General features: G+C 39.4%; 1 protein-coding gene across 6 annotated transcripts in view; it reads right to left on the bottom strand.

Annotated features, from left to right (window-relative positions):
• Positions 1-46: 46 nt before the first annotated feature.
• ptprq (protein tyrosine phosphatase receptor type Q) overlaps positions 47-27,802 on the bottom strand; it is a 206,009-nt gene continuing 178,253 nt past the window's right edge. For 5 of the 6 annotated variants that reach the window (XM_048549585.2, XM_048549586.2, XM_048549587.2 and 2 more), the window contains 7 exons: positions 22,989-23,065; positions 21,351-21,485; positions 19,598-19,723; positions 17,800-17,948; positions 17,013-17,148; positions 12,583-12,706; positions 47-7,897 (listed from right to left, as the gene is read on the bottom strand). In XM_048549585.2, coding sequence (XP_048405542.2) covers positions 7,860-7,897; positions 12,583-12,706; positions 17,013-17,148; positions 17,800-17,948; positions 19,598-19,723; positions 21,351-21,485; positions 22,989-23,065 — 785 coding nt within the window. In that variant the 3' untranslated portion in view covers positions 47-7,859. Of the gene's footprint in view, positions 7,898-12,582; positions 12,707-17,012; positions 17,149-17,799; positions 17,949-19,597; positions 19,724-21,350; positions 21,486-22,988; positions 23,066-24,273; positions 24,377-27,802 lie in introns of those variants that run through there. The other variant, XM_048549591.2, reaches the window with a different exon arrangement.

The following is a 27,802-nucleotide window of genomic DNA, read 5'->3' as shown; positions in this document are numbered from 1 at the left end:
AAGAAAAGGGAAGAGTTGACAACTACAACTAACTTAAAAGCACTAAAGGCATAAATATTATTTCACATGATTGTCCGAGTCCAGAAAGTTAGTGTCCAGTGAAGATTCTTTCTCTGAAGGAGCTCAGTTCTGAGGAAGGGTCACCGGACCTGAAACATTAATTCTGCTTTCTCCTCCACAGATGCTGCCAGACCTGCTGAGCTTTTCCAGCAACTTTGTTTTGTTGTTGTTGTTGTTGTTGAGCTCAGACTCAGGTGGGTTCAGCCAGACAGGAGGTGCAGAATTCCTTTTAAAGTTGCTGAAGACATAGAAAAATTAAGTTGGCAAAACCTCAGACACTTTTCAGTCAAATGTCAGGTTTTGTTCAGAAATTTTCCAAAGGAGTTGACTTGGATGTGGGGCAGGCTTAGTTTTTAGCCTTGAGACAGGCTGACTGTCAATGGTCTTGAAGACTCAAGTCAATTGCAGGGGTTAAAAAAAATAAACTAGATGGTACTGGCAGGTTAGGAGACTGAGACAAGGCTTCAGAAACTTACAGGTAAAGCTTTCCAAAGACCAGGGGAGTTTTGGGCCTGAGACATGGTTTGCAAATAAGCCTGTTTCAATTTATCAATTAGTATCAATCCCTCTGGCCAAGAAACCATTGCTTACCTGAGGAGACAGCTGAGGCTATTAACACCTCCACAAGTATAAGGAAGGTCAAGGGTCCTCTTGTGGTGCAGAGGTAGTGTCCCTGAAATATAGACCTGGGTTTGAGTCCCACCTGCTCCAGAGGTGTGCAAGACTCTCACTTTGTTACTAGCCTGGGTTCAGAGATGAAAGTCTATTTTTGTCTTTGCCTTGTCTTACTGTGTTTTCAACAAGTATGAAATCACACTAGGCTTGATCTATTTAGAATATGTCCTTGTAATTACTGGAGGTTTCCAGAACCATCATCAACTTTTGAATCATGAAGGTGCTGGACCATCATCAGCAGCAGAATTATATTCAACCATAATCTGTAATATTGTGGCCTGATATATCACTTACTATATTATGAACAAAGCCTCCTTCTATCACTACCATCACCAGAGCATGAGCTCTGATGAACAGTCATCGAGGCTCAAAATGTTAACGTGCTTCTCTACATGAATGCTGCCTCTCCTGCTGTGATCTCCAGCATATTTTTGTTTTCTGCTGGGAGAGTATGCCAGGAGAGACACCAGGCATACCCAAACAAAGGTGACAAACTGGTGAATCTGTAACACTACATGACATGGCATGTATAGTAAGCAGCAAAAGACATACAAAGCAAAATACTCATATAACCAACATTTTCAATCAAAACTTTTAAGTCCTGCAGAGTCATGAATAATAGAATACTACCTAAAATGTGGAAGATGATCCATGAACAACTCATCCTCAATGAGCTATAACTCAGCATACAGGTGTGAAAGACTTGTCTGCGTGGGTTTCCTCAGGGCACTCTGGTTGCCTCCCACACTCCAAAGATGTGCAGGTTAGGTGAATTGGCCATGCTAAATTGCCCTTGTGTCCAGGGATGTGCAAACTAGCTGGACTGGCCAAAGGAAATGTGGGGTTACAAGGATACAGTAAGGGGGGGTGAGTGTGAGTCTGAGTGAGATGCTCTTCAGAGGGTCGGTGTGGACTCGATGGGCTGAATGGCTTGCCTACACGCTGCAGGGGTTCTATTGTATGAAATAGATATAGCATTAGGGCACCGAGTTGATTATAGCATAATTCACTATATTCCTAATGCAGCTATTGATGAATGGTTATTAAGAAATGATGGAACAATTTGATTAGAAATTAAGCTTAGGAATTCACAACTAAATCTTTTCCTGGCTGCTATGTCTTCATCTTATTGTGATATTAACTTCCTCTTGATGTTGGCCCATGTTCTTCCTTTGTTAGATATCCTACAGCAATGATTGTGCCCCATGATGTTTAAGGCCCACAGAAACTACAGTATTTGTAGCAAACACCATCAAATCACATTGTCAAACCATATATTTCTTAATTTAATGCTTCAATTACATGTTATGTTTTGGGCAGTGAATAACACCATTATTTTCACAATTTTTGTTTTACTACAGTACTTTGTATTTCACATACAATATTTATGATTTAAGATACTGCAAATTATATATTGTAGTGTTTGCCTATCATTAGGTAATGAAACAACAATACCATGAATAGAATGCTATTAAATAGTAATGTTCTTAAAACAAAATCGGAAAATGTTCCAATGATGCAACATAATCATTTGAGATTTAAATTTGCATCTTCCTACTAAAGAATCCTTTAATTTTTATAAATCTGAGCATTCTGCATTGAGCGAAAACAATTTAGTGTCATGCAATTTTTCTTTATTTGTTGAGTATGGTATGGTCTATTCATTTCAAGATTAAATACTTATTAACAGGGCCTGTGTGATCAGTCATAAAAAAAACATATGGAGTTACCTAAATTATAACATTTTAAAAAATATTCAATCTGTAATTGTGTGATAGTTTGAGAATGTACAAATAACAGATAATGAAAGAACAAAAAATAAGTTTCACGCATTAACAATTATTCTATTATTATGATGATCTCAGTTTCACAGTAGCACATAGAAGAAGCCCATTGTGGGATGCTGAGTGGCATAGCTCATAGCAGTTGTTAGCCTGTCAATCACATTCATAACTTTAGTCATGTAGCTGCATTTACACATGTAGGGCTAAAATACTTCCAGCGAGTGCAATGAAGTATGTTTAATTATAGGAACAGCAATACAAAATAAATAAAACACTTTTACTTCGTGTAAGTTGAAAGGAATTGAAGTATGGAAGGGAAGTATGTGATTCTCTAAAGGAAATGGGAGACAAAATATTTTTTGGTCCATGAGCAAAGCCACAGGAGCTCAACTAATATAGGTTCTGAAATTACATCTCGGTTACTAGCATAGGAATGCTTAGCTTGTCCTTCTAAAATTTACTCAAATCATCTAAAACAAATTGCTGCAAAGACAGACATGTTGCAGAAGCTTTTCAGCTCTTATTGATTAGGGCAAATACAAGAATGCCAAATTTCAAATTATCATAATTATTTATACTAAGGAGAAAAGCTGTCTGGTTAGCAAGTCAATTCTGACAAGCTAAAGCATTGCCATTGAAAGAGCAATGCGGAAACTATAAGCTTCTCATGCTTCTAGGTAGTTCAAAACAGGCACAAGACACAAAGTGCAAGAGAAACTCAGCAGGTCAGGCATCATCTGTGCAGCGAGAAATTCAGTTAACATTTCAAGTCCAATGACTTCTTCAAGACTTGAACGTTTTGTTAGGAATGGGTCCCTGCATATGAATTCATGTCACCTGTCAAATATAAAAATTTCATGTTACAATTTTAACTGATTCCCAAAAATTAGTTGTTACTGTAGTTAATGGTCCAGTAAGGAATGTTCATAAGTGCTGCCAAGCATGGATCACATCTAAAAGAATATATTTTGTTCTGGGATTTGCAAGTGCTGGCTTGTGGAGTAATAGTTTATAATCTGTCGATCATGAACAGCCATAGGTACAGCAGTAGGCCATTTAGACAATCAACCCTGCATTGTCATTCAGTTAAATCATGGCTGATCTCCTACCATTTCAACCACATTCCTGAATGTCATTTGTCTCTGGAAATCTATTGATTTCTATCTTTCTACTTTATGATTGAACTTCTGCAGTTTTCTGGCGAAGAGAACTCCAAACATTCACCAATCTAAGTGAGGAAATCCCTCCTCACCTCCTTTTAAATATCTTACCCTAAGATGATGTCATTGGTTCTGATGTCACCACCAGGGGAACATCCTATTTATATCTACCATGTCAAGAACTGGAAGAATTTTGTGATTTTGAATGGGATTTCACTCTTCACAATTCTAAAATATACAGAGATCGTAAGAACTGCCAATGTGTTCCTCCAGCATGACACTGTTATCTCTGAAAAATACAGACCTAGTTTCCTCAGTGTCTCCTCATAAAAGATTCTCACCATTCCAGGAGTTAATTTGGTGAACCTCCTTTGAATTCACTCAATGGTAAGAATATCCTTCTTTGGATAAGGAGACCAAACTATACACTATACTCCAGGTGTGACTTCACCAATGCTCTATACAACTGCAGCAAGATACCTTTGTTTCTGAATTGAAATCTCCTTGCCAACACATCGTGTCAACATATCATTTGCTTTCCTGATTGTTTTAGGCACTTGCCTGCTACAATTAGTGAACCATTTAAAAGAACAGCTGGATTTCTTTGGATAACTATACTTAGTATTTAACAGATAAGAAATATTTTACCTTTCTGTTTTTCTACAAAAGTGAAGAAGCTCACATTTATTTGCGCTATATTACATCTGCCATGTTTTAGACCATTCACTAAACCTGTCCAAGTCCTCAAAGCCTGCTTGTATCCTTTTCACATCTTCTGACCCCTACCCAGTTTGGTGCCATCACAAGGTTTGGAAATATTGCAAAAGGTCCAAATACAACCAAATAGATTGTGAACAGTTGTCGACCCAATCCTGAATTTGCAGTATTCCACTTGTAACAACCTGCCATCCTGAGAATGATCCTATTTATTCCTACTCTCTGCTGATTTCTTACAATTCCCAATCCACAGTAATATTATTCCCACCAAACTCATGAGCTCTAATTTTACTTACCAGCCCCCGTGTGGAATCTCAGCAAAAGCCTTCTGAAAATCTGATTCTTTGGTATTAATGCTACAAGTAACACTGTCATAAAAAAAACTCTGACAGCTTTTTCAAACATGATGTCCATTTTTATAAATCCATGTTGACTCTGTCCAATTTTACAAATATTCCCTGAAAGTTCTGTTGTCACATCTCTACAATTGATTTTAATATTTGGCAAAGCTAAAGGCTGGTTGTTCTTTATTCTCTTTCTTCCTCCCTTCTTAGGTAGTGGGGTTACAATTACTACCTTCAAGTCAGTAGGGATTTTTCCCAGAATCTATTGTGGCCAGACAGCACACGTCCTGAACAGCTAGGCCCCAAAAAAGAATTGGCAACCTTTGAGTACCCAGCCCAATGGAACTTTCAGGACATGTCAAGCACAAAGCATCTGCTTAAGACAAAGGCAGACAAGGATAAACCAAACTTACCATGGAAAGCAAGACCGGTTTATCTATTAGAGTTTTGACCAGACTCACCAAAGCCCTGGGTTCCTGCCATGATCATGTTTGGGGAGGGTTATAACCTTAAAACATCAGAGAATGGATGCCAATGGAATGCCCAGAGTCTTTCATAACTGGTATTGGGGATCCCTTTGGATGCACTATGATCAAGAAGATCACTTGGCTAAAAGAGTGATAAGAAGAAGGGAAATCTGGTGACTATTCCCTCAAAGAAGACTCAATGCAGTGGACCTCCAGCTACTTGGAGAGAGACGGAAAAGATGACCACATGTGGGACCAATCTTCACCAAGTTCATCAAAGCCAACTATACAGCATGGCCATCTGGTAGCCAGTAGTAGCTTTGACAAGGATTTCAACAAAGACTTAATGTTGCAATTGGTAGTGAAATTAATATAAGAATCTAGAGTTTTATAATGAAAGAGCAGGGTTTACAGTAACATTTGGCCATCCAGCTCCTTTTGTGTTTTTCGTGCATTTTGTGAATAAAATTGTAACATTTTTGTTTGTCTCACAAGTATTCCCCAAATAAAACAAGTTTACGTATAAACTTGCCAGTGTCCAAAGCACAGGCAACAGTAATGAATTATGAAAGGTAACCACCAACGCTTCTAATTTCTCTACAGCTACTTCCTTCCAAACTCTAGAATTAGGCGCACCTGATCCAGAAGATTTATCACCCCCAATCCAGAAACCTTTTCAAGTACTGCCTCTTTACTAATACTAATTTCTTTTTATTCCTCTGTTTATAAAGTCACTTAGTTGACTTGTATTTCTGGAGATTCTATCTTATCTTTTTTGAAGACAGAAGGTAAGAAATACCTCGTTTATTTTCCATTTTCTTGCTTGCCACTAGAAATTCTTCTGTCTCTACTTGTATTGGGCCCTCACTTGTCCTTGTTAATCCTTTCCCTTTCACATATCAACAGCACACATTTCTGTTTCTTACTAGCTTACTTTCATATTCTCTTTTCTCTTTCCTTATCAGCTTCTTCTCCACCTATGGTAGGGCATATGCTACTCCCAATCTTCAGGTTTACCACCATCTCTGGCATCTTTATAAGCCAATTTCTTTGATATAATGCAATTTTCAACTTTGTTCATTAAATATAGTTAATTAGCCTTTTGATCAACTAATTGTTGCACTACACAATCTACGGATGTAGTATCACACTGGCAACTGAAATTCATATGTGAAGTTGCATTATTGTGCGATGAGCTGAATATCTGTTTGGATTGATGGCAGCATCCTAAAAGTGGATAATTCCACTCTTGTCACCACAGCATCATAACAGCATGAAACGGCTTTGTTAGCTTGTTGGTCAAATTAACTCGTTGCTCAGTCATGACTTTAAGTGATATTGCTCATACAAAGAGACATATATTCCATCACAGGCAACCATCCCTTACAAATGAAAGGAATGTGTAAAATGCTTGAGCTGCTTCTGAATATTTGGAAGCATGAGTCGTCTACAGTTCTCCATTTCTAGCACCATGATAATGCCTCAACCAATCAGGGTCAAAATCAGGGTCAATCTACCAACAAATAAGAAAATCTTTCCATTGTGGTATAAATTGACATGATTGTCTGAAATGTGGCATTCTTTCAATTCTGAAAATAAAAGATAGAAAGCTTTGGGTTACTTGTCTCTTTCCAGCAAGATAAAATGAACAACTTCACACTTACGTTAAAATAGAGAGAAAGAATTCAAGCAAATATATACATTAGACCTCCATTACGTATCGTCAGGTACAAACCTTCTTTTAAAATAAATAATATTTAAACATTTTCCTGACTCAAAGTCTTATATAAATTTGTATGGTATAATTTACACGCAGTTGTCAGATTTACACTTCGATTGCTTGATATTATGCTCGGTCCTCAATGCAAGCAAATTTTTAAATGGATTAGTTTCTCAAAGCAGGTTTTTTTTCCTTCACTTCAACAAAAGGAAAATTAAAATTACAGAATGGAAGTACATCCAGATAAAAACAAGGGCCAACCAGAAAGCTTTGTTTGAATTGGTACAAAGTAGCATGTGTATATAGTACAGTGTGCCTGAAGACCCACAGTCTGAATTGCACTGGGAGATTAATTTCTATGGTGTCAGAGGGGTGAGTGTTCAGCTGTTCTGGACCATAGACTATTCTGCCAGTGTGCACAGAGTTCAGCTACAGAAGCCAAAGGGAGCCAATTGGATCAGGAGTGGAGATAATTCAAAAGTCACAATAAAACTTTGGTGATTAAAATAATACACAGAACTCAAATTTATATTTACTTCCAAACCAAACATACTTACACATAAAATTACACACTACTATCTAAAATATGCACAGCAAAAGCAACAGTGTCATGAAAAATAAAACTTTACGACTTATTTGGCTCACTTTACAATGAAAAAAATGCAATAAGATATAAAAGAGCAAAAATAAGCAGCATAGTAAAATCAAGGCCCTAATGTGGGCCGGAGATACAAAAGTTTCTAAGTTAATTTCCTGAAATGATTTAAATATTTACAATCAACATATTCAGGGATGTTACACAGCTCTGGAGTAGGTAGGGTTTGAACCCAGGCCTCCTGGTCTAGCGGTAACAGCACTAACACTGTGCTGCAAGACCCCTTTGAAATGAATTTAGTGTAAGCGTCTTAACAACTTGCCGCAGTGTCTGAGAATTACATGGTTGTTTCCTCCCACTCCAATTCCACATCACCTAAAACACATTAATGGAAAAATTTGTGTTAACAGCATAGCAATTTTAATCCTGTGCAAAAGCTACATATTCCTTTACTGCTAATGGTGCATTTTCCATACACTGACAAAGCTCTGCAGATTACACTCTCGGGGACTAATTTTAACTTGGATCTTTGGGGTCACGGCAAATCATCCTACACCATCCCCCATGCGCCCAAATCATGAATCCTGACCACGCTGCCAAAATGAGGTGTTAACATTAATGGGGGATCAGGCCACCATTGTGTGGTTGAATCCATAAGAATCGTCTCCTTTGGCAAGGGCTTACATTTTGGAATGTTTATCAGCAAATCCACAATAAAGCCTGTGTTACGTACCTGACCAAATCCCCTCAAAATATATCAAGGAGACATCCTAAACCTTAACTTTTATCTTATTTAAAGGCAAGTGTAAGATGCTGCATTCCATACCTGCTGAGCTTTTCCAGCAATTACTGGTTTTGTTTCTGATTTCTAGCATCCAGTTCTTTTAGTTAAAATGGTCAAACTGTTCTAATAGTTTAACAGACAGGCAATGTAGTACCTGGCTCACCCCAGAAGGGTGACAGCTTAATTTAAATGCTTTTAAATGTCTCCATGCGAAGTGTGTGTTGCTATCAAGGTCAGCACTCATTGTTCATCTTTAACAGCTCGCCATCACCTTCTCAAGGGCATGGAAATAGGCAACCAATGCAGTTTTGCCATGGTATTCCAATCCCTTTAGTAAGTTAGAATTAAATTTAGTTTAGGCCACCTTCTGGGCTTGCACAGCGTATGCATGCCTACACTTAGGTAAAGAACAAAGACCAAAAAACAATTACTGCACAGGAACAGGCCCTTCGGCCCTCCAAGCCTGTGCCGATTCAGATCCTCTATCTAAACCTGTCGCCTATTTTCCAAGGATCTGTGTCCTTCATCTCACTGCCCATTCATGTATCTGTCTAGCTGCATCTTAAGTGACGCTATCGTGCCCTCCTCTACCACCTCCACTGGCAATGCGTTCCAGGCACCCACCACAATCCGTGAAAAGAACTTTCCACGCATATATCCTTTAAACTTCACTGCTCTCACCTTGAAATCATGACCCGTAGTAACGGAGTTCCCCACTCTGGGGTAAAAGCTTCTTGCTATTCTCCTGGTGAATACCTCTCATAATTTCGTAGACCCCAATCAGGTCCTCCATCAACCTCTGTCTTTCTAACGTAAATAATCCTAATTTACTCAACCTGTCTTCATAGCTAGTGCCCTCCAGGCAACATCCAGGTTAACCTTCTCTGCACTCTCTCCAAAGCATCCACATCCTTTTGGTAATGTTGCAACGAGAATTGTACACAGTAATCCAAATGTGGTCGAAGTAAAGTCCTTTACAACTGTAACATGACCTGCCAACTCTCGTACACAATGTCCCGTCCAATGAATGAAAGCATGCCATACGTCTTCTTAGATAATGGGAACTGCAGATGCTGGAGAATCCAAGATAATAAAATGTGAGGCTGGATGAACACAGCAGGCCAAGCAGCATCTCAGGAGCACAAAAGCTGACGTTTCAGGCCTAGACCCTTCATCAGAGAGGGGGATGGGGTGAGGGTTCTGGAATAAATAGGGAGAGAGGGGGAGGCGGACCGAAGATGGAGAGAAAAGAAGATAGGTGGAGAGAGTATAGGTGGGGAGGTAGGGAGGGGATAGGTCAGTCCAGGGAAGATGGACAGGTCAAGGAGGTGGGATGAGGTTAGTAGGTAGGAGATGGGGGTGCGGCTTGGGGTGGGAGGAAGGGATGGGTGAGAGGAAGAACAGGTTAGGGAGGCAGAGACAGGATGGATTGGTTTTGGGATGCAGTGGGTGGAGGGGACGAACTGGGCTGGTTTAGGGATGCGGTGGGGGAAGGGGAGATTTTGAAGCTGGTGAAGTCCACATTGATACCATTAGGCTGCAGGGTTCCCAAGCGGAATATGAGTTGCTGTTCCTGCAACCTTCGGGTGGCATCATTGTGGCATTGCAGTGTCTCCTGCAGTGCCACAATGATGCCACCCGAAGGTTGCAGGAACAGCAACTCATATTCCGCTTGGGAACCCTGCAGCCTAATGGTATCAATGTGGACTTCACCAGCTTCAAAATCTCCCCTTCCTCCACCGCATCCCTAAACCAGCCCAGTTCGTCCCCTCCACCCACTGCATCCCAAAACCAGTCCATCCTGTCTCTGCCTCCCTAACCTGTTCTTCCTCTCACCCATCCCTTCCTCCCACCCCAAGCCGCACCCCCATCTCCTACCTACTAACCTCATCCCACCTCCTTGACCTGTCCGTCTTCCCGGGGCTGACCTATCCCCTCCCTACCTCCCCACCTATACTCTCTCCACCTATCTTCTTTTCTCTCCATCTTCGGTCCGCCTCCCCCGCTCTCCGTATTTATTCCAGAACCCTCACCCCATCCCCCTCTCTGAAGAAGGGTCTAGGCCCGAAACATCAGCTTTTGTGCTCCTGAGATGCTGCTTGGCCTGCTGTGTTCATCCAGCCTCACATTTTATTACCCATATGTCTTCTTGTTCACTCTGTGTTGCCACCTTCAGGGTTCAATGGACCTGAACACTCAGATCTCTCTTTGCATCAATTTTCCTCAGGGCTTTTCCATTTACCATATAGTTTGCTCTTGAATTGGATCTTCCGAAATGCTTCACCTCACATTTGCCTGGATTGAACTCCATCTGCCACTTCTCAGCCCAACTCTCCAATCTAGCTATATTCTGCTGCATTCTCCGACAGTCCCCTTTACTATCTGCTACTCCACCAATCTTAGTGTCATCTGCAAACTTGCTAATCAAACCATCTATACCTTCAAGATAATTTCTGTATATCACAAACAACAGTGGTCCCAACATAGATCCCTGTGGACCACCACTGGTCACAGGTCTCCATTTTGAGAAACTCCCTTCCACTACAACTCTGTGTCTCCTGTTGCCCAGCCAGTTCTCTATCCATCTCGCTAGTACACCCTGGACCCCAAGCGACTTCACTTTCTCTATCAGCCTACCATGGGTAACCTTATCAAATGCCTTACCGAAGTCCATGTATATGACATCCACAGCCTTTCCCTCATCTATCAGCCTTGTCACCTCCTCAAAGAATTATATCAAGTTGGTAAGTCATGCTGCCTATCACTAATAAGCCCATTTTCTTCCAAATGTAAGTAGATCCTATCCCTCAGTATCTTCTCCAGCAGCTTTCCCACTACTGACGTCAGGTTCACTGGTCTGTAATTACCTGGATTATCCTTGCTACCCTTCTTACACAAGGGGGCAACATTAGCAATCCTCCAGGGCCTCACCCATGCTCAAGGATGCTGCAAAGATATCTGTTAAGGCCCCATCGATTACCTCTCTCGCATCCCTCCGTAACCTGGGATAGATCCCATCCGGACCTGGGGACTTGTCCACCCTAATGCCTTCCAGAATGCCCAACACTTCCCTCTTCCTTATACCAACTTGACCTAGAATAATCAAACAGCTATCCTTAACTTCAACATCCGTCGTGTCCTAAAGAAAATTAGTTGTGGGTAGAATTGCAGAGCAAAATTCCTTCCCCATCAGTTTCTTCTGCCTGAACTGTTCTGATACAAGCAATTCAATAATCAGGAATGACTTTAAGTCATTTATGACATTTGGTAATTGTTGGAGACTCTTTTTTTTCTGTTGTTGTTGAAATGATCTTTTTCATTCTGTTTAGGAGTGTCCATAAACGCAAGAGGCGTGCAACGTTCTCAGAAGGCTAACACAATCAATACCAAATTTAAATCCGACTTCTCTTAGTAAAAGATATTTATATATATTTTCATTATTTTCCTGATGTTGTAGTATGAATTTTAGACCTCTTTGCTATGTTGGATATTATAACTGGTCAAGAATGAAGGGTCCAGGCTTGAAACGTCAGCTTTTGTGCTCCTAAGATGCTGCTAGGCCTGCTGTGCTCATCCAGTTCCACACTTTGTTATCTAAGAGCGGGTGTGACCTGTTTTGCAAGATTTTTTGCTCATTTGATTGACAATGAAGACGGTGATTTGAACTCTGCTTCTATGACTGGAAGCCTAACAGTCTTCGATAGAGTTCCTGCTTACTCACAGGAACACTTCGTAACATTAAGCTCTGGTAAGCCCTTTCCTATGCAATCTTTGGGAGTCATGCAAAGAATATAGTACTGTTAGTGCTTTATTCATACATAAAATATTTCTATATAGTTGGAATACAGAAGCTACCCAGTATATTTGTGTTTGTGGTATTTAAGAGTGTTATGGGATGAGGCAAGGAGAGGCACATTGGTAAATATACACTGGAAATTATTCTGAGCGATATCGTAAGAATGCTTGCAATGTGACATTTCGAAACCTAGAATACTATGTGAATGTTTTATATAATTGCATCAAGTTCTTCTTTCTAACTTTCGAATGGATGCATGAGTCTGTGCAGTAAATATTAAACACCTATGTTAAACAGTGGGCAGGACAGTTTGATATGAATGTGCCAAGTGCTAATATAATAACACCAATCACTATAATTTTTAGGATATGCTTCAATTTATTTTTGGCTCCCAGTGGTGACTAGGATCTTTAGCTCTATAAGTATTCTAAAAAGGGTCATTTTTCATAATTGTATGTTATTTTGAATTTGTCGTATTACCTTCCATTGTATCTAGCGAGTCCATTTTTTGCAAAGCAGCATAATTTACAAACCACAGTGCTCGATTGGTTCCTTTGTTATTCAATAGCTCCAAAGCACATTGATGTAAGAACATGTACTGAGCCTGCATTCAATCAAACATTGAAATATTTTTAGACTTTAAGAAACTAAAAATAGATAAACTGAAATTGGGAAATGAACTAAACCATTATTAAAACATAACATAAAATATATTTTCCAAAATAATACCTGTATCAAATACATTGCAATGGAGCAAACTGGTTCACCATAAATTTACAAACAACAAATTAGAAATATATTAACCAGAGTTTCAAACAATAAAAAACATTTGCACAGTTTCATGAAGTTATAATTCTTTCATAACATAATACAGATGTAACAATGTCCAAAAATATATCATCCCCTAACTGGTGGGGCATTATAAAACCATCATGATTAAACAGCAGAAGATAGCTGTGTGTTTGAGAGACAGTTGATGAGAGGATTAGAGGAAATCACTTGTATGTTGAATGACTTTGCTTTTACTTTTCCAAATAAATCTGAACCATACTGAAGAACTATGCAAGATACAAAATATTAAAAGCCATGTACAGTCAATTTGTCTCAAATGCGTTTTTGAACCTGTGTTTGGAAAGTTTGCAAGATTTGCAATCTCACTTAAACTATTGGAAAAAACTGAACAGCAGTTCCCTCACATTCACAAACTCTAATTAGTATTATTGAGTATATTTTAAGTGGATTTCTTTGATCAGGAGTATCTTCATCGAAGCACTTCACTGGACTGCTCGAAATTCAAATTAAAATGATAAGAATTCTCTCTCTAAGCAATGGGTATTTTCTTTAATCTTAATAAAAACCACTTCAGAAATGTCTAGCAAATGTTCACATTATTCACATGGCTGGGTAAAAAATCTAAAGTCAATAAAAATCCATCAGTGATCACCAAAATCCACAATTTTTTAAGCCAGGCCTTAAAGTGTTATAAAATAAATCACCATGGCTACATAAATATAACTTAATTATTAACTTCAGATGTACAGAAAGCCAACATGTTACTAAATAAAAAGCCAAAAACACAAATTAACAATAAATATAACAATAAAATTAAATAATTACATTACAGCTGTTGAAATCTACATTTATGCTTTTGTGACATAGAATTAATTATTCCAACACAGTCCTGCTGACCTCCCACATCTACCTCTGTAATTCAAAACTCTGCGACCTACATCTCAATAAGTCACATGCATTTATCACTCATGTAATCATTGACCCAAACTGGCTTTTTATCAAGAAAGACTGCAAGTTGGTTAGGAAAAGCTATCAAGAGAAGGCAAATTAGATTTGGGCCCTTTTTTGGCAGTCAGTGGGAAGTTGCTCTGGCTGTCCTCAACATGACTTTGGATCCAATGAAGTCTTCTGGCTTCAGGTGAAACATGGACAAGAAAACCTCCTGCTGATTACCACATTCCATCCTCTATAGGCTGATGCATCAGTCCTCCTCCATGTTGAACAATACTTGAAAGAAGCACGGAGGGTGGCAAGGGCACAGATTGGACTCTGAGTGGGGATTTCAATGTCCACCACCAACAATGGCTCAGTAGCTGCATTAACAATCGACCTGATCAGATCCTAAAGGACATAGCTACTAGATTGTATCTGCAGTAGATGGTGAGGGAATCAACAAAAGGGAGAAACGCACTTGACCTCATCCTTACCAAGCTGCCTTCTGCAATATGCATCTGTCCATTATATCAGTAAAAGTGAGCACCGTGCAGTCTTTGCAGAGATGAATTCCTGCTGATGCATTGAAAACAACTTCCATCACATTGTGCGGCACTATCACCATGCGAAATGGGACAGACTACAAACAAAAATAGCAGCTCAAGATTGGGTATCCATGAGGCACTGTGGGCAATCAACAGCAGTAAAACTAACTCCAGCACAATCTGTAACCTCTTGGCCTGGAATAACTCCTACTCAAGCCAGGGGATCAACCCTGGTTCAATAGAGACGGCAGGAGGGCACGGCAGGAGCAGTACAAGGAATATCTAAAGATGGGGTGTCATCACAGTGAAGCTACCAAACAGGTCTACTTACAGGCCATACATCAGAAGTGGCAAGTGATAGAGCTAAGCATTTCTATAACCCTCGGATCAGATCTAAACTCTTCAGTCCTGTCTCATCCAGTCGTGAATAGTGGTGGACAATTCAACAATTCACTGAAGGGGGATACTCCACAAATATCCCATTCCTCATTGATGGAGGTGGCCGACACACCAGTGCAAAAATAAGGCTGAAGCATTTGCATCAATCTCCAGCTAGAAGTGCCAAATAGAATAATCATCTTGGCCTCCAGCAGTGTTTCCCAGCATCACAGATACCAGTTAACAAAGTGCAGAGCTGGATGAACACAGCAGGCCAAGCAGCATCTCAGGAGTGATAATGGGAACTGCAGATGCTGGAGAATCCAAGATAATAAAATGTGAGGCTGGATGAACACAGCATTTCAGGAGCACTGCTTGGCCTGCTGTGTTCATCCAGCTCCACACTTTGTTATCTCGGATTCTCCAGCATCTGCAGTTCCCATTATCTCAACACAGATACCAGTCTTCAGCCAATTTGATTTGCTCCACATGATATAAAGAAATGTTTGGCGGAGGTGGATACAGCAGAGGCTTTGGGCCCTGACAACATTCCAATCGTAGTACTGAAGATATATGCTCCGGAACTTGATGCTTTCCAAGCTAAACTCTTCCAGTACAGTTACAACACTGACATCAAAGCCACAATGTGGAAAATTGACCATGAATGTCCTGTACATAAAAAGCAGGACAAATTTAACTTGGTCAAATACCGCCCCATCATTCTGTTCTCAATCATCAGTAAAGTGATGGAAGGTGTCATCAGCTGTGGTTATCAAGCAGCACCTGCTCAGCAGTAACCTGCTTAGTTACACTCAGTTTGAGTTCCACCAGGTCCACTCAACCCCTGACCTCAGTACAGCCTTGGTTCAAACATGGGCAGAAGGGCTAAATTGCAAACGTGACATGAGACTGACTGCCCTTGATATCAAGACTGCACTTGACTGAGTGTGGTATCAAGGAACCCTAACAAAACTGAGAACAATGGGCATCAGGGAAACTTTCTGCTGGTTGAAGTCATACCTGAAACATAGGAAGATGGCTTTGATTGTTGGAAGTCAGTCATCTCAGCTCCAGGTCATCTCTGCCTGGCCCTCGTCCATTCATTTAACCTGTCTATATCCCTCTGCAGACTTTCACCGTCCTCTGCACACTTTGGTCTACTACTCATCTTAGTGTTATCTGCAAACTTTGACCATTACGCTTGGTCCTCAACTCTAAATCATCTACGTAAATTGTAAACAATTGTGGTCCCAACACTGATCCCTGAGGCACATCATTAGCCGCTGATTGCCAATAGGAAAAACACTCGTATATCCCACTATTTGTTTTCTGTTAGTTAAATAGTCATCTATTCATGCTAATACATTACCTGTGACAATGTCCACCTTCACCTTATGCAGCAGCCTTTTGTATGGCACATTGGCAAATGCCTTCTGGAAATCCAAATACAACACATCCACCAATTCCCCATTGTCCACTGCTTTCGTAACGTTGCTGGGTGAAAGTCCTGGAACTCTCTCCCTAAGGGCATTGTGGGTCATCCCACAGCACCTTGGACTGTAGTGGTTCAAGAAGGCAGCTCATCACCACCTTCACAAGGGCAACTAGGAATGGGCAATAAACATTGACCAGCCAGCAATGCCCACATCCCACAAATGAATAAAAAAAAGTGAGGGATTAATGCTGGATTTGACAACACACAGGTTAAGTCACAGTTGAGGTACCACATTGTGTTCTGTGCATTATATTATTGGAAAAGATTAAAGCGCTCAAATACTGATTGACATATAACATGTCTGGACATCCCACAGCATATATTTATGTCAGCATATTTGAAGAATGTCTTGCAATCAGAATTATATTGTTGTTTCCTTTTTTGGAAGCTAAATATCAATGCCTTTAATTTATGCCGGAATAAGCTTAGTTGTGTTCTGTACAATATATATGCAGATATTTTTGAATAACTGTTTGTTGACTATTTTTATTGTCCCCCGTTCCATCATCTATGGCTTGGGTTGTTCAGTTCAGTCCAGCAGTCAAAAAATTTACTCTACTTTTTGAAAGGACATAGGCTAGACACCACCTCCAGCATATTAAGAGGTTGCAGGCGATATCAGAAGGCTCCAAAATGAAAACAACACGTAGAAATCATGCTGTTATATTTGAAATTTGGCATTTAAGTTAAGGTGGAAAGGGGGCCAAAGATGATCTGGTACATTTTAGCACAGGATCTGTTTACTTTCATGGAAATGTTACACTTACCAAGTTCTGAACCATGCACATTCGTTCACTTCTTAACTCTGCCACAAATCCAAAGATGTCCACAAAGTCATGGTGGTTCACATGCTGTATAAGGTGGTCAAGTGCAATGAAGACACCTGTCCTTCCTACTCCAGCACTAAGAGTAAGAAATCAAGAAGAACACATCTTTTTCAGTTACATACAATATTGTCCCCAATAGTTAATACTTAATACTTATACCACTTGTTTGTTCAACAATGTATTAATATTCCAAACTTAGCATTATGATTTGAATGGAAATTACAAAGAACATTTAATTAGTTACATGCACTTTTGGTTTTTTTATGATATTCTAAATATGACTATTGTTTGTATTTACTACTTTTAGTTATTATCTACATGTGCTTCCAACGTGATTCACTTGCAGGACTAAACATTAATTTGTATTGCTTGATTTTGTAGTCAGTTATGATTCTTTAAGGGCTGGAAAAGCAATTATTTATCTCAAAACTTTCTTTCAACTGTGAACTAGAAAATTGGAAAGGGTGAGAGGAAATTCAGCAATGAGGGCTATCACTACCTCAGTGTCCCAACATTTATTAGAGCTGTCTTCAAATTTCACAAATCATTTACATGATTAAAATTAATGTAATGTTCCAAATTTCACATCGATTACACACAATGCATCGCATTTTACAATAACAATACACTTCAACTCCAGTGAGGCAGGGATATTTTTTTTAAAATTATAATTCCTGCAACACCACGGGGTACTATAGATAAATAGATTTGTTCAGAAACTTCCTACCTGCAATGCACAACAATAGGTGTATTATCATTGGCCCTGTTTGCTCGAACTAGCTTCACAAAATGCATCAGAGGTATACAGGTCTCAGGAACACCATGTTCAGGCCATGAAGTAAAGTTGAAATGAGTCACCATCGTATAATCACCATACTGCTCAAATTGAAATTAATTGAAAGAAGATAGAAAATTAAGATCTTAAATTATATTACAGAACAGCACATTATATCAAGTTAAGAATGCCTAAAGAGATTTTAAATTTAGTTGGTTCAGTTGCCCTGAAATGACAATCCCCTATCATTAATTTCCTTATCTTGACTCGTCTAAAATTCAAACTATAAATTTTAGCCAATTTAAATGAATTTGTACATACTTCAAGGCTGATCTTGCTTTAATTCCATGTAGTACAACTCAAGCATCTCTAGTATCGGGCTAGGGAAAGTTCACTAGGGTTCACATTCATAATCACTGATCAACAACTGGAAATACGTTTGAATAAACATTGAATGAGGACAGGACCATGCACAGTTATCACATTTGTTAGGATCCCAAGTGATGTTAATACTGGACAAGTCAAATCCCAGAGTGAGACCTGGTTTGATAGATCCTAATGTTTTTTCACTTTTGATTTTTAACCTGCAGAAAATAATTATAGAATATCACAAGAATTTGCCTGTGTACCTATAACAAAAAAACAAAATACTATTCCTTTTATTCCAGTGATATTATTAAAAATACAAATCATTTAGTAAAGATTTACCACTAACTCTAACCAAGCCTTCTTTTTTAAACTGGCAAAGCTACAACCTCCTTCCTTCCAGCAAATTTCTTATCACTCAATAGGTGCTTTTTCTTCAGCTGGTATCAACTCTCCTTGACACCTAAAACAATCTGTCAACTAAACTCAACTGTGCATACTTCAGAGCAAACACAAGTCACCAAGACACAGTTTCTAGTGATCTTGCAGCATTTCTTCCCAGATATTAACACTTTTGCCTCCATTCTCTGGCAAACAGGCATACACTGACTGACCTTTGACAGAAATCCCTTCTGGAATTTTCGGCATATTTGAGTGTGCCAGAACCCCTGTTGCTATCTATGTTTTTAATGCCCTAAACTAACAATCTGCATGTCTTCACTTCAAGGGTTGTAAAACCTCAATAGAAATGCATGTATACAAACAGGCCTCCAGACTTCCTGTCACCATACTTACAGGAACAACTCTAAGAATGAAGCAAAATCTCATCAGCCTCTTCCTGCTACAAAAATATAAAGTATAAAAATAGCAACCAAACCTCAAGTTATATATTGTTCTAACACAAGCAATGATCAAATTGTTGACACCATTGTTCACCACACTTGGAATTCTTCACTGTGAGGTTTATAGATTGATGTGACTGGCATGTTTACCAGTTGCCATGCGCAGTTAATGGTCACTAATCTCAAACCAGGACTTTAATGTGTCTGCAAACTATTATAAAATTATGCTAAAATAGTATAAAAGCATTTAACAAAATTAGCTCAATCATTTGAGATGCTCCCTAGTCTCTGCAGTTTGATGGTGGCATCATATTCATGATGTACAGAAGCATTTACAGTGATATGATATGAAAAAGCTTTAGTTTTATCATGAAAATTTTGAATGCTTCCATTCATTTACAATATAGCTAAACAGAATAGTGTGTGTTACCATTTTGCTCAAGGTAGATAAGGTGTCTTACTACATAATTTTCAATATCAAAAATTCCTCCAAGGCATTATCATATCAATTTCAGGGAGTTTAGCATAAAGCAGCTGTGTACCTTTTCAATTTTCAGTTCTCGGATAGTCCAATCTGCCTGAATATCTTCTGCTAGTTTAGTAATTACAATATCCCCAAACACAGTTACCGGCTTGTTGTCCTCAGGCCAATACTGGTGACATCTAATCTAAATTAAAATAAATATTGCAATCAAATACTGATGTGAGATTTTAATATGCTCCATTAATAACTTTAAGTATCGTATACTATAAGATGATACTTATCTGAATAGATTGTGAAATGTCTTGAGACTGAAATTAATCACTATTTTCAGTTCACTCTCATCAGAATTCTGGGTCCTCACCTAAACTGGAATCTGCTGTTTGACATTCTGAGAGGCAGGGCATCTACCTCTTAAAATGCCAGCAATGAAAATGGCGTTAGCATTCCCCAAGCAAGGGAGTGCCACTTTCTCAATCTCCAGCATATGATTGGAAATGTGGCACCCAGTTAGATAATGCATTTTCATCTTCAGGCAAGGATAAATAGGTAGCCATGAGGAGGACAGGCTTGAAAACAGTCTGACAATCTGATGATACATTCTACGACTTATCAACATTGAAATAGGAACAGCTGATGTACAGGATAGTCCCATCATTTATGGGGCGAAGTGTTCCCAAAGAATATGACTTGTGTGAATGGATCACTGCATTGGCAGAACATACAATGCAGTGTGCATGATTACTTCCAAAAAAACAATAGATGAGCAATCATTAGATTTTCATTGGGTGGAACATTACACAGTGAATGTTCATTGTATAAATGAGTTTGTGGAAGTAGGGCACATAAATGACTGGATCTCACTGTGGGAGCAGGTGTGGATCAGTCAGCCCATTGAGCCTGCAGTGCCAATCGTACAGATTTTGGATGACTATCTTGCATCATGCTATTTTAACTTATTATTTATTATAACAATGTCAGTAACTGGAAGAAAACTACTGATTTCCATATAGAAACAAGTACCATGGATACTGGAAATATGAAAGAACATGTAAGTGCTGCAGAAACTCAGCTGATCTTGCACATCTGTGGAAAGAAAAACAGTTAACATTTTGATACCAATATGACTCTCCAGAACAATTGATTTCTGTCTGACAAATGCTCAATGACTTAATCTTTACATCGTCTGCAATGGAGAATTCCAAAGATTCACCACCTTCCGAATAAATAAGGTCCTGCTCATTGTCTTAAATGTCCTTCTCATTCTGAGACTTGTGTGCTGATTCTAGAGTCATCAGCCAGGGGTAATATTCAATCGACAGCTATCCTGTCATACCTTCTAAAGTGTTTGTAATAGGGTAACTTCCAAAGAGGCTTCAGAGATTGTTTCTTGGAGCAAGAGTTAATCAGTGCATCCACCTAGAAGCAGTGCCAGAGTTTCCAGTAGTCTGGGGTTGACAAGCACTCATGGGACAAGTGTCTATAAGCTTCATGTAAACAAGATATCCTCTCATTTGCTTTGCATATTATAATGGAACCCAGGTTAATGCAATGCTGGCATAGCTACTAGAAGTTTACCTGTATAAATTTGGTTTAATGAATATCTTACACAATTAATCAATCAACAATCTTGATGCTATACTGCACTAAATTACAATTTAGGATAAATATGTATCTTCATTTTCATGAAACTACTTCTTTCTATTTACATCATTCTGATAAGTCTGATCAGTTAGTTTCATTAATCTATCTACTAAAATATTGTGCACACAAGTTCCATTTCACAATATATCATTGTTTTAACAGTGACTTACTCTGCCCTTTTCAAAACAATGTGTCAACATGACTATGGACTGAGTTCTTGTTTCCCAAATCATCCTCCAAAAATCTGCTACTGTTCCTGGTAATGGACCTTGAGTAGCGATAAACTCATTTGGACATAAGTAACCCTGTTAAAATTGCAAATATAAGGATGAAAAATACATTAAAATAAAATGACTACATATAACAATGTTCTAATTATTCTCTTAATTTATATTTCATAGAATAATTCTGTCTGCTACCCTACGACATAGCACCTTTACCACTCCATCAGGGGTATGGAATCAAACCCCGAACTTTAGTGGCTTGAATATATATTTGACAGGAGTTCTGAAGGATTGCTGCATTGTCGAAGGTATTATCTCTCAGATGAGAGGTAGAGTCTCTACCGCTGGACCAGGAGACCCTGATTCAAATACCACCTGCTCCAGAGGTCTGTAATAAAATCTCTGAACAGGTTGATTAGAAAATATGTTAATAAGCAAAACTGAGGTCAAATCTAGAAAGGAGAGATTTCCAATGCTGTTGTAAGTTGCATGAAAAAAAGCTCAACTTATCTGATTGCTGTTATAGGATTTTGTTAAAATGGGGTTGGAAGCATTGTTTCCCAACATTATGCTGAATTAAAAACAGGCCATTCAGCACAACTAGTCCATATTAATGTTTATGCTACGTCACGTTAAATTAACGAGGACTTGCTGGTACCATGGCCTGAAACTGCGAGGCCATCTCCAAGGACATGATAGGCTTTGTCAGTCATATAAAGCCTGTTTGCTGTTGGTAAGCTCGAAATAGCATCACCAATTTGGGTCCATGTTCAGTTAATTGACGCTTATTGGCCATCCACCTCTACTTGATGGACTCACTGATCCAAAGCTGACCTGCAGATTTCCCCCCCAGTCAAACGTCCAACTTTGCCTTTGCAAGTCTCATAAGAAGGGTGCTATATAAATGAAGGCTCTTTCTTCAATCTTTAATTGTAACAAAGTCAAAGCATGTACAAAATGAACCTAATTATAGTTTTGCTATCAATTGTAAACAAGGAAGATTTATTCTTGCCTGTTTTTTTGTCATTGCAATGTCCCTCCCTTTCCTACTATTAGAGTGTAATCTTTACTAATTTTGCCATCATGCTGTAGGCAACTGTGCTGTGGTAGACCAGACATTGAGAGACATTCAATGACAGTGTGAAGATAGAATTGATAACTGATCATTATTAGCCACAGAACATAGGCTCATGTGTATTTTCCTAAGGCAACAACAACTAGCAAGAAGTAGGAAACTTAGAATTAATGAAAATAATATTTTTTTCAACAATAATGCTGTTCCTTTATTGTGACTAGGTCAAAATCCTGGAACTCTCTACTTAACGGCACTGTGGGTGTACCTTCACCACATGAGCAGCTGTAGTTGAAGATGGTGTCATGACCAGCTACTCAAGAGTTGACCCTTGGCTTGCCATTAATGGTCACATTCCCTGGTGAATTTTAATAAAACCCTAAATGCTTTTAAATACTCTAACATCAGTGTTATTGCAACTAATGCTAATGTTACATTCTTATGATGGTTAGTGAAATTAAGTTTAACTATATTTGTCTTGCTGCTGGAGAATGAAATATAGATATACTCACTGCAACATAGCTAGCATTGATGAAATCAGACCCTGGAACACCAGCCTCAAGCATGAGTTTCACCCGATTATTATTATCTACATAAAAGAAATATTAAATAGTTACATTTATGTTTGTTGATAATGTTGTTGTTAATTCATTCTAAATCATATGTATAGTGCTGATATATCATATACATAAACTAAGACCAGCTGTTTCAAATAGATTAGAGAACAAAATAAAGCTATATTAGTTAAAGAATGGTATGCTCTCCAACTTGTTTTGCAGATAAAGCTTAACACAGTAAAGCCATTCTTCCTTTACGAACTAAAAATGATGCAGCGACATCAATCTCAGACTGCCAAATATAAAGTAAGAGAATATTTTCTGAAGAAGCGTCACTCGACCGAAAATGTCAACTCTGATTTCTATCCACAGATGCTCCCTGACTTGCTGAGCTTTTCCAGCAATTTCTGTTTTCTGATAGGATCTTAGCCCTGGCTTCATGTTAAACTTTATTTTGATTTTTTGTCTATTGCAACGTTCTTACAAGTACTCCTAAAAACAGTGTTACACTCTAAATGAATCAGATTCTACACTTCTAACTTCTCACCTTGTGGAAAGAAATAAAGAATGCTAATTTTATTGAGCAGTTGGATTAGATTACAAATCCTAAAAGGTACTAAATAGATTGTTTCATGTACCAACATGGTGTAGAGCTGGATGAATACCGCAGGCCAAGGCCTGCTGTGTTCATTCAGCTCTACACTTTGTTGTCTCAGATTTTCCAGCCTGCAGTTCCTACTATCTGTGACTCATGAACCTGTTGTTTAATGTTTGTGTAAGTGACATTAAAGTTGCACTTTGTAATATTTATTATGCATCTTGAACAGTCAAAGTTACTGATATTAAAGTTCTCATAAATCTTACTTTTTCCAGATGCTCTAGGTGAAGCATAAAGTCAGCAGTAACTTAAAACATGATTAATGCATTGACAAGGGTAATATTGCATCAAACTCCAGTCAAATTTCAAGCTCAAGAATTCCTAGTATAATCCTTAATTTCATTTCATTCTCTTTGTTCACATTAATACTTTTCTAACTTGTCTTTCTTCATAATAAAAAGAGTAAAAATATGTGTGAAATGGCATGGCTTATTTTCACTAGCCTTTTTTAAGCCACATAACATGTTGTTTTGTAGATATCAACAAACTGATTTACATAAAATTTGAATATTATTTTAAGTTTGAGTTTTGAAATTTCAGTTAATAGCTAACTGGGTTTGTGTGCACCTGAAGTTAATGATGAACTTGTAAGTATTTCTGTAGACACAGTGCTTTGTTTCAGAACAGTTCATGAGGTCCACTTTGGCAGCCTAATAGGTTTTCATTTCCTTTCGGATTTTATGACCTGGCAAGGTAAACAATTGTACCTGAGATAATGGGAACTGCAGATGCTGGAGTATCCGAGATAACAAAGTGTGGAGCTGGATGAACACAGCAGGCCAAGCAGCATCTTAGGAGCATAAAAGCTGACATTTCTGGCCTAGACCTGAAGGATGGACATGTCGTCTACGGAATGGGAGGGGGAGTTGAAATGGTTTGTGACTGGGAAGTGCAGTTGTTTAGTGCGATGGGTCTAGGCTCGAAACGTCAGCTTTTGCACTCCTAAGATGCTGCTTGGCCTGCTGCGTTCATCCAGCTCCACACTTTGTTATAAACAATTGTATCTTACTGTTTCTGCTCCACATTTCCGAACTAAGTGTTTCTGTTTTAAGTCAAATAGATAAATTTGTTAATTTGGATGGATTCATCCATGGCAGGGAGAAGGAGACTTTTGGTTTCAGTTTGACTGTGAATGGGGCAACTGTGAAGTCCTTGCATGAAGGTACATGTACAAAGCAGTGGTCCTGGGAAGTCTAGAATGTAGTAAAACTCAAGAACCTTAAAATAAGGAGTTTTGCAAGTGTTTGGATAAAACCCTGAGAAGGATTGGAAGCTGAATTAATTTAAACTCGGGTGTATGATAACTGCACGAGTAAACTAACAAAGGTTCCAGTCTAGGAGTTAAAGTCACAGTTACCTTAAATCTATCGAGATGTTAGAACAAATGATTCTGGTGCAAGTATTGTAGAAGTATTATAGGGTGGCTATTGGGTACTATACAATGGATTTTAAAAACTTATAAGAGAATGTTTTGAGATTAATGGGATTATACTTTTGTGTTTAAAACTTTGAATGTGTGTTATTTTAAACAGATTGGTTAATTCGACTTTGTCTTCATTCCTTTTGCTTAATAAACTTCTGTTTATTGTCAAAATACAACCTACAACATTGTGTGCTTCACTCTCTGAGAGAGACCAGTTATGTTAATTTTGTCAATTATGCCATTTTCCTCAGGCATGGCAAACAAGGAAAAATTCCCTCCTCACCCTTATCTGCTTTCTGGAGGGACCACTCTCTCCGTGACTCCCTTGTCCGCTCCACATTCCCCTCCAGCCCCACCACACCCAGCACTTTTCCCTGGAACTGCAGGAAGTGCTACACCTGCCCCTACACTTCACCCCTCACCCCCAGCCCAGGTCCCAAGAAGACTTTCCACATCAAGCTGAGGTTCACTTGCACATCCGCTAAGGTGGTATACTGTATCCGCTGTTCCAGATGTGGCCTTCTCTACATCAGGGAAACCAAGCGGGGACCGCTTTGCGGAACACCTACGTTCAGTTTGCACTAAAAAGCTGCACCTCCCAGTCACGATCCATTCCAACTCCCCTCCCATTCTGTAGATGACATGTCCATCCTGGGCCTCCTGCAGTGCCACAATGATGCCACCTCAAGGTTGCAGGAACAGCAACTCATATTTCACTTGGGAAGCCTGCAGCCCAATGGTATCAATGTGGACATCACAAGCTTCAAAATCTCCCCTCCCCCCACCGCATCCCAAAACCAGCCCAGCTCGTCCCCGCCTCCCTAGTCTGTCCTTCCTCCTACCTATCTCCTCCTCTCACCTAAAGCCCCACCCTCATCTCCTACCTACTAACCTCATCCCGCCCCCTTGACCTGTCCGTCCTCCCTGGACTGACTTATCCCCTCCCTAACTCCCCACCTTCACTCACCTTTGCTGGCTCCACCCCTGCCTCTTTGATCTGTCTGTCTCCACTCCACCTACATTTTCCTCTATTCATCTTGCATCTGCCTCCCTCCTCCCTTCCTATTTATTTCAGAATCCCCTTTCCCGCCCCCATTTCTGAAGAAGGGTCTAGGCTCCTCTGATGCTGCTTGGCATGCTGTGTTCACCCAGGTCTACACCTTGATATATCAAGGAAAAACTGGCATCCCATTTGTGGAAAGGGACCTGAAGTTTTGAAGTCATAGACAACTACAGCATGGAAACAGGTGCTTCAGCCCGACATGCCCATGCTGCCTACAATTAAACGAGTTCCCTTTGCCTGCATTTAGTCCACTTTCCTCCTTATCTATCCCATCCATGTACCTGTCTGAATGTCTCTTAGTCGATTGGGTGGTGGAGAGAAGGGCTAAACGCTTTCCCTCACTTGTTCTCACCAAACCCAACATCCCACCACTGTCTTGGAATACCTCATCCCTCACAGCTATGTCAAATACATTCATCTCACTTTTCTGTTGCTTCATTCCAGGAACCAAAACAAAAAAACAATAGAGCAGACATGAGACAAGGCCAGTAGTGGGGAGCTCTGAATTCAGCAATTTACTGCTATGAGGATCAAAACGGGTCCTGACTTACACCTTCCAATTCCTTATTGCCTGCCTCCATTATATTGTGTTACTCCCCTTTTATAAATGTCATCCCCTATACACTGATCACACTACTTTCAATCCCCATTCTTGAGTTTCACAGTTTCCCTCCCTAGCATTGTTTCCTTGATAATTGGCCCTTGACTTTTAGTGGATGGATCATCAGGACTGACTGTGGCCCACCCCCTTGACTGCCTGGGGCATACGGCCAAACTGATGACACAACGGACCCCTGACTGATCTCCCATGCATCCTTGGGCTGGTTGCACAAAATGCATGAGAATGGCCATGTGCATTCCCCAGACTCTAAAGATGCAGACCCCCTAAAAATACTTCTCTAAGGGTACTGAGTGTACCACAGCTTCATGACAGATATTAAAGATTGCCCTTGACCTACTGATCCTGACTGAAGAGGATTTCTCTTGATTTGATTCTCCTTTGATTTGAGGCATAGTCTTTTGGTTGATGTACTTGTGTATTTACCATGTACTCTACAGGTACATGGTGAAGGTGTGAGCACAATGATGTACAGCAACACATTTGACATTCATTATAACCTTTTTTTTAATCTGGCAGAGTGGGCGAATGTGAAATTTAACATAAATGATGTGAGATTAGCCTATAATAATTGTTAATTCCTGTGAATGCATGAAAATAGGCCTTTCACTGTCCACTAGTGTGACCCCGTCTCACCATTTAATAATCGATAAAAAAGACATTTTCAGCCAATGCCCATGTCGTTCTGAGAAAGGTCCACCTGATTGGGAAACACGTTATTTTGGATGACTAACAGAATTACACTAGTAATAACCCTATTTTTTGTTTGTTTATGGGATGAGGGCGTCACTGGCTAGGCCAGTATTTATTGCTCATCTCTAATTGCCTCGGGGGCAGTTACGAGTCAACCACATTGCTCTGGATCTGGAGTCACATGTAGGCCAGACCGGGTGAGGATGGCAGCTTCCTTCCCTAAAGGACATCTGTGGACCAGATGGGTTTTTCCAACAATCAACGATAGATCTGTGGTCATCATTAGGCTCTTATTTCCAAATAACATCATTGA

This window comes from Stegostoma tigrinum, chromosome 18 (assembly GCF_030684315.1).
Source record: "Stegostoma tigrinum isolate sSteTig4 chromosome 18, sSteTig4.hap1, whole genome shotgun sequence".
Taxonomy (NCBI): Eukaryota; Metazoa; Chordata; class Chondrichthyes; order Orectolobiformes; family Stegostomatidae; genus Stegostoma; species Stegostoma tigrinum.
The sequence above is the reverse complement of the archived record's forward strand: the minus strand, read 5'-3'. Positions and strand labels throughout refer to the sequence as shown.